Source organism: Pleurodeles waltl, chromosome 1_1 (assembly GCF_031143425.1).
Source record: "Pleurodeles waltl isolate 20211129_DDA chromosome 1_1, aPleWal1.hap1.20221129, whole genome shotgun sequence".
Taxonomy (NCBI): domain Eukaryota; kingdom Metazoa; phylum Chordata; class Amphibia; order Caudata; family Salamandridae; genus Pleurodeles; species Pleurodeles waltl.
In genome coordinates, this window is record NC_090436.1 from 387,650,050 (window position 1) to 387,662,197 (window position 12,148).

General features: G+C 42.5%; 1 protein-coding gene across 2 annotated transcripts in view; it reads left to right on the forward strand.

The window, feature by feature from the left end:
* Positions 1-697: 697 nt before the first annotated feature.
* The window catches only part of DMGDH (dimethylglycine dehydrogenase), a 458,426-nt gene continuing 446,975 nt past the window's right edge, over positions 698-12,148 (forward strand). Inside the window, exon 1 of one of the 2 annotated variants that reach the window (XM_069223303.1) lies at positions 698-916. In XM_069223303.1, coding sequence (XP_069079404.1) covers positions 804-916 — 113 coding nt within the window. In that variant the 5' untranslated portion in view covers positions 698-803. The remainder of the gene's footprint in view (positions 917-12,148) is intronic. The other variant, XM_069223293.1, reaches the window with a different exon arrangement.

Consider the following 12,148-nt stretch of genomic DNA (forward strand, 5'->3'; position numbering starts at 1 on the left):
CCAGGCCTTGAAACATCTCATGGTCGAGTGCCATTATAAGATCATGGAATTCCAATGTGACTTGCAAAATCCTTATAATGGGGAGTACTTTATTCCTTATAAAACATTGTTATACCATCACCCTATTCCCAACTTGCTCAAATCTTTGGTGTGTTCTCTTTCATATGAAAGAGATAGTATGTTTGAAAACATGAACAATTTATGTCTAGTGCAAAATTAAACCCACTAAAAGACTGTTACTTTGTTGAAAAAAGATATTCAAATCAGTTTAATGCAAGTCAGATTAAAAAAAAAAACAGTTCAGAATGTGTAAAAACATGAAGAAAGATTCTGTCGTTCCTATAATTTCCTAAAGTGTGCAAAAAATATGCATGTTGCCATAAAAATCTCTTTTCTGCTCACGTAAAAAAGAACGCTAGAGTAAAAGCCAGTTTTTTATTTTTTAAACTGCAGTTTTAATTATGATTGGGATCCAGATTTCCCTTGTCTGATTGAGATATCAGAACTCAACTGTAATATGTAATTTTCATGCACCCGTTGTGTGACTGCGGGCGATTTTACTGCTCTCTGGTAACGGTGGGACTCTTGTATATGAGACCAAATACTTCACGTTCCTGCAGAGGGGCTCTAAGTAGAGAACATCTGGCCCCACGCCCGCCCTCCCTCCGCTCGGATGTGATTGGATAAGCAGGAGGCGCCTCCTCCCGCGCTCCCCCGGCCGACAGAGCTCACAACGCGTTCTGCGGCCCCCGTAGACGTTCCTCCACAGTGTCTGCGTCTCCTAGAGGTTTCCAGAGCAGAACATGCTGCTCCTCCGTGCCGCCTCCTCCCGCTGCCCCCGGCTTTCCTCCCGGGCTGCCCTCCTGCTGCTGCGCGGCTGCTGCACTGCTTCCCCGGGCGGCCCCAGCGTCCAGGGGTGAGTGCCTAGCGCCTCGAGACATTACAAGTGGGGCGGGGACCAGTGCGTTAAAACCTGGGACATGCCCCACAGACCCCTCAAAACTCCGCAGTGGAGCCCCTTCGTCCCCGCATTACAACGATATTATGTTTGAATTTCGTTGGCTTATACCTTGTATTCGAGTAAGAAAGCGTACGTACTGTGTTGTCCAGGGCCATTGGAATTATGTTTCAAGGCTGGACTGAAATATGTGATAGGGTGGAAAGTAAGAAAAGTTCAGGATTACCGTGCATTTCGACATATTTCATGATAGTAGTATTACTTCGTTATGTTGATATTTTTCTCATGTTAACGCTGTACGGGCATAGGTTGCCCTGAATTAGTACATCTTCAGCTTCCAAACAAATCAATATGCGAGGGGGAAAGGTGACTGGTCAACCTTTGCGAAGGTTTCACTGTGCCAGCAACACGTGTTGCTGTGTTTTTAGTAACCTTTGATCCATTTGGGATAGGAAAAAAATTTCTTTATTGTTAAAATTTGCAGATTTTTTAATAGATAACGTGCTGCAAATGTGGCCAACCCATAATTATACGGGAAACGCTGCAGCTATATGATCGCACAATTCCAGTGGCCCTGGTGTCTCCTAAGCTAAGCAGGGGGCTGTCCTGTCTTTTGTCTGCCTAGTGAATTATCTTTATATACTTAATGCTTCTCAACCTCTGACTGACCTGGGATTGACAAAATTTCCCCGTAGCAGCTCCACATTGTTTTTTGACCTTGGCCTCCAAAACACAGTTTGATGCTTTGAGTGGTTCGTTGCCCTGGATCGACTCTGTTAAGAATCAGTTGAGCATGTGACAATGTCAAGGAAACGGTGTCTGCCACTCTTAACTAATATGATGGTGGAAAGCCTTTTTTCTCCTGTAAGTCATCTCTCAAGGATCTCTGGGGATCGTGGGTAAATGCTCAAATCGGTCAACCGGCATGACATTCCTACAATGGCACCGGTACCCACTGATTTGGGGGCCCAAACTGTTATGTGTAAACATGGTCTAGTGCAGATGGGGACCACCAGGCCCATTCAATCTACCATGTTTTTTTGTGTGCGAGTTGTTGACCCACAGAGCCTAAAATGTCGCTGCCTTTGCCACTTAATTGTCAGTGGCCTTGTTGACCTGTAACTGCCCAAAACTTCCATTTACTGTTTTAGTCTCCACTTCCACCCCGACTGCAGGGATTGGGATGTTCATGTTGAATTTCACTGCCCTCATTGTGAACTTCTGTTTCCTATTATCTATAGCATTCTTGCTCAGTTTCACTGTTGCATCTTGTCCAGTACACCCAGAAGTAGGCTTATACTTTCCTTTGTGCTGATTATTCTTTTAGGATTTGGAATGGTTTAGTTACCACCCGTTTCGCCCTTTCTCCTGTTAAGAGGGGTCTTTGATTTTTAATCACTTCTTGCATGAATTTTGGTTTAAACAATGTCACACTTTGAGAGGTGGATGTGGGCTGTCATTTTTTTTCTCCTTTCACCTTGGGTATATTAGACACAAGGAATCTCTTTCGCCCCCCCTGTGCTTCGCACGAGGTTCGAACAGGAGGTGGGCGTTTGTAGAGTCTGGCAGGAAGTGGATCTTAGCAGCTCTGGTTGTGTGGCTTAGGATGGTACCAACAAATAGGGAGCACCATTTCAAGCAAATTAGTCAAAAACAGCATTGCGCAATATTGGTTAGAAGATGTCACATTATCTTGCACAATGCTGGGCAAACTTATGTGTCTTATAATGATGGAGACAGGTGCTTTTTAAGTGCATTGGCAGCCATTACATTTGACTGGTCATCTCATATGATACCCTAAGGTATTCATATTCAACCACGAGAGCTCACTTATGGGTGGACATCTGAAATGTGGTAGGGTCCAATGGACTTAAGCAGTCTCTCTTCACTCAGTAACCTATGGCAAAGCGTAGTATGTGATGGGACTGGTGTTGCCAGTTGACACACTCATGTATGCAGATATCAGGAAGGCACAGTTAGGGAAAAAATATTTACATATTTGGTGGGGTGGGCTCTTTATGTGAGTTGGGAGGGAGACGCCAAGAGGTTTATAGAGACACATCTCGAGGCCTCCTTGACCTACCCTATGACACGCCATTAGTGATGCAGCCCTGGCTCAAAGTCTTAATACATATCAATAAGAGAGACCACAGAAGTTCAAGAATTTAAGTCCAGGTTTGAGTATCTTATTAAAAGTTCCTTTATTGGCTAAAACATACTAAAGTTGGAAACAATGACATGAACCATCAAAAATAGTAACCTCTTAGATTACATTTAATGGGATCCCTCAATTACATAGACGTTGTTTCCGGAAAGTTAACTTTCAAACAATTGCACTGTCCAAACATGAGTTTTCAAGCAATACAGTGGCAATGATGAAGACTAGAGGCCTAGTGATATAGGAGTTTAGGCGTAATGTAACCTTAAGTGTTAGTCTTGTGTATGGCGTAAAAATCTTTGAACTGATGGCTAATTGGAGTTACATAACCACATACAGTCCTGGGCCAGTCAGCTCAAGTCACAGCAGTTGTCTCAGTTATGTCAAAGAAGCTGCTTTAGTGAGAGAGGTCTGCACTAACAATAAATACTCTGGCAACACCTTTCACCCTAAAGGCAACTATCTCACGAATACAGTAGTCTTGCCTAACAACCAACCAACTCTCAAGCCTTGCAAGCAACCTTAAACATCTCTCCTTACTTTTCACTGCACCAGTTGTCCTCTCACCATCCTTGGGGCCCCTTTCCATTATTATTTCCTTGTTCCTCGCGTCCTCTTCACTTCCCCTGCCACCATCACCTGAGCTCGCATCTCACCTGCACCCTCACCACCACTAATCTGCTCACCCTTTCACTGATTAAGCCATACGTCCTTTGCCTCCTCTATGCAGTCCTCAGCCAGCATCTAGTAAGTGAGCTCACAATGATTCCTATACTCCCCTCAACAAAATACTCCTTCAGTGTGAGTTACTTTCTTGGTTTCAGCATAACCACATTGCAAACACACAAAATCTCTCCCAACAGTTGTGTAGCCATGTCCTGCAGCACCATCAAGTAATATTTATTTCCTAGAAAGGAAAGATGAACCCAGTTTTCAAGGAAAGGGCAATAGTCCTCAAATTTAGATCTTTATGGTTAACCTTTTGTAAACATTGTCACACACACCCCTGCAGCTTACTATTCCCTTTCCTTGGAGTACTATCTTTGGCTGATGGCTTTAGCATTTTCCTCCATATCCTCATAGAAATAAACTCTGTCCAAATAATATATGTGCCTTCCCAAAACCTCTTTCTCTCGCTAAGATCACATTTTATTCCTTTTAAGAGCATCAGCTCCCATCTTTTGAACTAGGTCATTTGTACCCAGGTGAACCACTAAGGTGAATAAACAGCATCACAGTTCTGTCAATATTTGCTCCTCTACAACATTGCACATTGATCTTGCCTGCATCTATACCAAGTTGCTTCCCAGAAGGCCTCTGTGCCACCCATTTAACAAACACGTGTCAATCTCCACACTTGCAGTATCCCTTACTTTGGTACTGGCACACATCCAGCGTTGAGAAGTAGAGAGAGTGGGAGAGAGGAATCATAAAACGGAAACAAAACAGAATCAGTGCTATAACGCATCTCTTCTGGCTCTCTGCAACAACCCAAAATTCAACTTTCAATGTCCCTTATCTCACGTCCTGAGAAAACATCCATGTTAGGCCCAAATCAAAGAAAATGTGCTCTGTAGTGCCAGCCTGGAAGATCCAACTTCTGAAAAGCTAACTTAATATCTCTAACTGAAAACCTCAAACTAACAGCCAACTGGCATGCACAAGTATAGCTCCTGTAATCTCCACCCAGAAACACAAATATTACTCCTAGTCAGTTGGAGCACTTTCAATATCCTAATTCCCAGAGTTTCAGCTGTATTGTTGTTTTAACTGCGTTTTGTCTCAGCTCCAGCCCTCAAATTTTCTGCTACTGTGAAGGTTATGAAGTATCCACAATATCATTGTTCATAGTCAGAATATGACTAAAAGTTATGGTATGGGGCGAGCAACCTAACACAGGAATTCTTAATAGCAACAACACCCTATCATCCTTTGATGAGTGCCTTATAATTACCACCACCTCTACCTCAGTGGCCATATTAAAAATAAACTTCCTATTGTCCAACTCGTATGAAATCTAGGGGGCTGCAGTCACAGGGGAGGCTGCTGCCAGGAAGGGCTGGTGGGGCAGGACACGGAGCTTGGGAGACAGGGTGGGAGGGGGCCATAATAAACAAAAAACACTTACCTGCCGCCTTGGTTTTCTGCCGCACCTGCCACCGCGGCGCTTCTATGCTTGCCTTGCTCCCCTCCCCACCCAATCCATATACTTCTCTCATGCTGTTGCACAGCATGAGAGAAGCGCCAGGATTGGCCTGAGTGGGCTGAAATGCCACTCAGTGAGGGAGTGTGAGCCTGCGCTTGGTCTCCACCCAACTGTGCAACACAGCCCGGGTGAAGAGTTCTAAGTGCACTGAGGCCAGCCAAACCAACATGTGCACTTAGAAGTGCACCTGCCACTCCTTCTCCCTTCTGACACAGAGGATGCTGGCCCCACCCTGCTGTATGTATGTATGTATGTATGTGTGTATATATATATATATATATATATATATATATATATATATATAATAATTTATTACTCTACTGCCTTTCAGCAGTGGGGCGATGCTCCTCCGCCATAGTGGAGGGGGCCGCCTCTGTTCAGATGTAAAATTCTATGATGCAAGGACTAATTTCAATGCATGAACATTGAGTTAGAAAGCTAAATGGACTGCAGCCCTATCTTCAGCACTCTGTGCAGTCTTGCACAGACCATGTTTTCAGGTTACTATCTGCCCCTCAAAATGGGATTAGGAACCTTCAATGCAATCCAGACATTCTTTTGTTTATGAATGATAGCACTAAGAAACGGGCACTCATAGTCTTAAAATGTTTATTTTAAAATCCTCAGTCTAGTGCATAAAATATGTACAGTATCCATACAGAAGGCAAGAATAAAAGTGAAAAATAAAAATAAAAGCATGTACCCGACAGCATAAACAAGATAAAGATTTCTAACATTTAGTGAGTTTTTACATCCTAACACCCTAAAGCTATTTCTAGTGCTACGCTAACCCCTAAGCCTTAGCTGAAGCACTAGATAGCAAACCTGCCTTTTGAATTTAAGAGTTTCTTAGGATGGATTGCACAGGATACCTTTAAATAGCTGGCAATAGCAATTCTTTATCAAAGCCCTGATCCAGAAGCAGGACTTGTGCTCAGGTTCAAGGACACCTTCTTCATGGCTTCCGGAATCAACCCTCTGACTGAGTGCAAGAGGCTCAGCAGTCTGTCGTGACCTCTGGCGATAATTCTGGCACAAAGACCTTTCCTAATCAGTGATTAAATTCTGGGAGTTATATACCGTTTGACCACTAATTTTATCCCATATTTACAAAACAAAACCAGGTTAAATAATAAGCTTGCACTATCAACGGTCATTTTTTGTTTTATTGTCTGTGCTCCTTAATCTGAAGTGAAAACATGTTATCCTACAGGATTGACACCCATAATGATATCAGCATTTTTTTTGCATGTGTCGAGGAGCTTCCCACTTTCTAATTGAGATAGGGGAAAGGCTAACCAGAGGCAGGAAACAAAAAACAGACCCCCCTAAGTGAGAGCTGTCATGCTGTTCACGAAATCCCTGGATTGTGGGTTGAGTTACTCATTTAGAAACATGCACTATACTAAAAAGCATTGGGTATGATACATTTTATGAAATTATACAATTTGAGAATGAAACATTGCGTATAGGTGTATTTCAATAAAATATTATATAAAAGCACTTTGAAGGTGTGAGTAAATGTATAAAAGCATTTCATATAGGAACACTTTAAGAATATATGCATGCTGATAAAAAGTAAACCTAGCAATATATTTGGTTTCTAACTAATGTGGACCGGCCCAGATGATAAAAATATACAAAGGTACAAACTGTCCAGTTTATTATACATTTAACTTCGGAAAACAGCCACATTTCTTTCCCTTATTGGGTTGAAAAACTACCCGGCACGTCAATCAATTTTTCCCAATTAGTGATGATGTCATGTAATTTCCATAATATTCGGGAGCATTTGCCGCAGTACTTGGAGTGTTTGCATTAGAATGTTCGATGGAAAAGCAGCATTTCTCTTTTGGTTTGACAGGAACTACATGTGAAAGAGATAGACGCAGGCGCTGACTCCGGACCTGGATATCCAACATACTGAAGTATGAAGACATCGCTTTTGCATTGATTCTGGACAGATCAGATACTCCCAGCATTGCTACTGTTGATGACTTGAGTGTTGACAATTTGTTCATCCTATTGAGCAAACTTCATGATTGGCAGATACAGTCCTTTGACATAGGCCCCTGTGAAAGTAGAAAGTTGTAATGGGAAGGGAGATTACTCTATGTTGGAGCCATGTGATATGTGGATTTTCAGCTACAGAAAATGGAGTTTCTATTTGTTCTATGCTTTACAGGGCATAGGTGGATTTTCTTTAACCATGTTTTTTTGAGAAGTGAAATTATAAGATTTAAACACAGCATCCCCTGAGGAGCAGGGTCAAGATTTGGATGTGTCTGGGTCTGAACTGAGATGGTATGGTGGGCAAAAAACGATGGATTGGGATGCCGCCCGAGCTATTGCCAGTGGCTGAGATCAATTCAGGCATTCCTTCCATCACCTTGTTCTTTTTGCAATTACAGGTTATAAGTGTTTTTCTTTTTTCCTTAACCATGTTTTTTTGAGAAGAAGTCAAATTATAAGGTTCAAGCACAGCACTCTTTTAAGAGCCGCCAAGGTACTTTTCTTGGTCTTTGTGTTTGCAATGGCCAATTTAGCTGTGTAATTGTCCACAACATAGCCTGTCCATGTTGGAGAAGACTCAAGACCTCTTTTAGGAGATCAAAGGCTGAAGATATTTCATTCAATCCATACAAGGGAGTGTTTGCATACCATTGTCTATAACAGCGGTTCCCAACCTGTGGTCAGGGTACACCAGGGGTCCGTGACACATTCCAAGGGGGTCTGCAGGAAGGCACTTCCCCGCTGGGGCCTGTTGAAACACTTGCATTTTTATATTTATTACTTCTGTGTGCAGCAGTTTTAAAAGCACTGTAGAGTTCCTAGTATATCCGGCAGCTTTTGGGCAAAAATAAGTGTCAATATAACTCTGATGATTAATGTACCTGCTAGAGAGAGATGGGAGTTTTGTCTAGTGGCAGTTTTGACACATCTAAGGTAGCGCAGATGGTTAATATGCCTGCTATAAAGAACGTGTATCATGCAAAGAACATTATTTTATGTGCATATCACAGTGAGTTACTGCTTTTGTCACAGAGGTTTTTTTGTTACTGTGCAGTTCATAAGTTACAATTGTAATCTAGCTCAGTGAGCTATGAACTGCCATCAAAGAGCTGCATGCAAACTGCATGGCACAAATTAGAAAGTTATGTCCCCCCGCCCCACAGTCTTTCATTTTCCTTATGCTGCTAAAAAAGCTTTGCTTGCACCGAAATACATTCTTATTATCAAAGTAAATGCTAAACACTTATGTTCTGAATCCTGAGTTTGTGATTCTCCAAAGTAAGCACTCTTAGAGAATGCCTACCAGTGTGGATGACGTGTGAATTCTACACTTTGTAGTCCCCTCTGAAGTGCTCAGACACCCTACAATGGTATAAGAGGTGCTATAAAAAAATAATAATTACATGTGACAGAGAGGTTATGGAGAGATGAGAATCCCTTATGGTTTTACTTCCTTTCCCACCACATATTTATGTGAAAAAGCTTTCTCAGATCTTATGTACCTAAAAAATAAAAACGGAAATCATTTGGGAAATGTAGAATCTGATCTGAGTATTCAGCTTTCCTAAATAAAACCAAACATTGAAAAGTTAGTTGCCGAGATGCAGCATCAACTTTCACATTAACATTTTTGCATATTTTTAATATAAAATAATTATATCTAGTAATTAGAGTATTTGTTTGGTGTGTACTTGTCTGTGTATTTTTTGTGAATTACTTTTTTTAATGTTTGAAATTTAAATCATACAAATTGCTTGGGGGTTCCGTACAATCCCGTACAGTAGTGATTCAGTGGGTGTCCTCAGGAGTCAAAAGGTTGGGAACCACTGATCTATAATTTGCAAACAATTCTCTGTTTGTCTTATTCTCTCAGCAGCTTCTTTTTCTGGGTATTTTCTACTGTTTATTATGCATCGCATAACCTGCTGCTACTAAAAATAAGTTTAATTTTAGCTGGGTGTGGACCGGGAGGAAATCGGAAAAAATCAACATTTTCACAAATTCTGGACAGGTGCTCATTTACGGCTGTTGAGTTGGAATGTGTTAGCAATTGGTTGCACAGCTTACCCACACTGTAGGTGCTAACATCTATAAGTGTGTATCTATCATATCTGGGGCCTGGACGATTAGCTGAAGAACCAGGAGTTTTGGGAAGAACTTCGAGCATGCATATACCAGAATCAGTGGGCCATCGGGCTATACCTTCAGGGTGTAGCTTTGGTAACTTATATCATGTCATTTAATTCAGCATCTGTGATGTTTTGTTTTCTGTTTTGTCTGCCAATTTGGAAAGTTTTTCAAACTGACTTTCGAAATAGAGGGTGTTCTTAATTTCCCTCATTGTCTCAAATCCCAGGCAAGTGGTCTGCAATTTTTTTTTTTTCTTCAGGAAAATGAATTCTCTGGGTATTATAAATGCTGTACACAGGGTTTTTTTACCTTGCATTTGCCAAAATTCGGTTCCCAAAAACCTTTTCTTATCAATGTTTTCTTACTAATACCCATGCTCTTGTATTACAAAATTGTTTCATAAACTGGCGGGAGTAGATTTGTTTGTTATTGGTAATAAGGTTCTTTTGGAACCTTTCTAGCTTTTGTGAATTGTAAAAAGCTGAAGGATCAGTTTTGTCAGCACTGTGGAAGTAAGGACATTTCTGTAAGAAATTGGGGGTGAATATTTAAAAACAATGCCTGGGAATTATCAGCACTTATATAAGGATCCTTGTTGTCTAGGGTTGTCACCCTGAAATTCTAACCTCATATGTTTAATGGTTTTAACGTCCTATGCATCTAAAAAGGAACACTGTATTAATATTACATTCATTCAAATCTTTTAAGCATGTGGAATTTGCAAAATTCAGTGGATCCCATTTTTTCATAAGCAACCTTCTCCCAAACCATACCACCTCTCACTGGAAATGGGGTAATATTCACAGCATAATAATTTTGTCATACTCTGAGACAAAGAATATGGTTGCACTTCTCAAGCCACAGTTAACAGCACAGTTTTATCTGGAAAATAATGTCCATTTAATAATAACAAAATAACAATCAGCATGATGAGCAGCGTTAGAAGGAAAACATTTCTTTGGTGTTCGATATCTGTCACAAAGTATATAATTAGTAGAAAGCAATCTGTGTTGTTGGGTGACTTTGGAGTGTATTGGCAAATCCTCTATTTCAAAGTTAGTCATTTTCATAAAATGTTATTTCTTGCAGATGCATCATTTTAATTGATGCCGACTCATTGGAGGGTCCATGATAAACCACAACAGTAGTTGAGACTGTTGAAATTGCCAAGATTGCAGCATTAAATTCCTCCATGGAATCTTGCACTTGGTGTAAAGCTGGACATGCACAAGAGGCTGGAGTCCCCAGCTGTATGTCCTGGGGGCCTTGCCCCACCCCCACACCACCATTAAATAAATGCTCTCTTTCTGCTGCTGACTTTGGGCTACATGTGGCATATCTGATAGAGACTTTTAGTTGCAGATTCATTACCTTAGAATTTCCCCCGGGTGTCAGACTGGAGCCGGAGATTTTTCTTCGAGCAGTACCCTTGCATGCCGTCAGGTGGTGTCACTTGACTCCACGTTCGTAGTAGGCGTTGTGGTTGCCGTAATGACATTGTGGGCATACTTAAGTGCCACCCCGGCACGCTGTGTCAGTTCATTTCTTTCCGTGCCACGCGCAGATCTGGAGAAGAGCAACCCTGGTCAATCTTTGACTGATTTCAACATTTTTTGTCAGATTTTTTGACTTTTTCATGTGGCGAGGGATGTCTCGTAAAACTGGCTTCAAGCCTTGCATCACCGATCACCGCATGATGTCGGTCAAGGACCTGTACCTGGTCTGTTCGTAGTGCCTGGAGCGTGACCATGACCTGAAGTCTTGCTCCGAGTGCCAGGCTTTGAACCTGAAGGCTTTGAGGGAGTGGTCCCTAAAGCTTATTGCGGCCCGTCGCTAGACTCTGCGTTGCTTCCGATCTCGCTCGAGAGGAAGGTCTTGAGACCGCTCGCAGAGTCATCACCTCTCTTCTTCATCCCATTCCAAATCGTCTGGACATTCAGGTCATAAGAAAAAGTTGAAGAAGGCTAAACGTTCTTTGACCTCACCCCGTCGCTCAACCAATGCGACGCGGGATGAGTGTCGATGCTGGAGGCCTCCATCCGTGGAGCCGCCTTCTAGGTCTGATCCGCACCTCCCTGAGATTCCGGGAGCCAGAGCCACCCCTGCCCACCTTAAGTAGTTTTATGAAGGCATGTGGCTAATTTTTGGGCAGACCGAACCCCCTGCGGTGCCTGTGGGTCCTTGGGGGTTCAGATGGGGGCCCTTTGGGTTCTGTGCTGGGGGATCCGGCCCTGGCTTCTGAGGGCTCCTCCAGATCCGTTCTCCGATCCATGCTGACACCTGTTGTACCATTAAGACCTTCCCCGGCGCCGGCAAAGACGTTGATGCTCCCGACGCTGGTTGGGCCCGAAATCAACACCAACCCAATCCTGATGAGCCAGAATGATGTCAATCAGCGCTGATTCCGACTTTGGGGTTTACTCAACACAGGTTGGATTTGGACCCTTATTAATATGGGTACAAATATGAGGAAGGATTGGAGGGGTCCTTTAGAGTACCAGCTAGAAAATCCTAACTTGGACTGGGCACAGGAATTGGGTGACACTAGTGGTCTGGATACTTCTCCAGACTCTGGCATGCTTTCTCCTCCTACCAAGGCTATGGCGGGGGCGTCTTACTCCACTGTAGTCAGTAGGGTGTCTGAGGTCTATGGCCTTGAGCTTCCCACTGTGGCAGTCGGGAG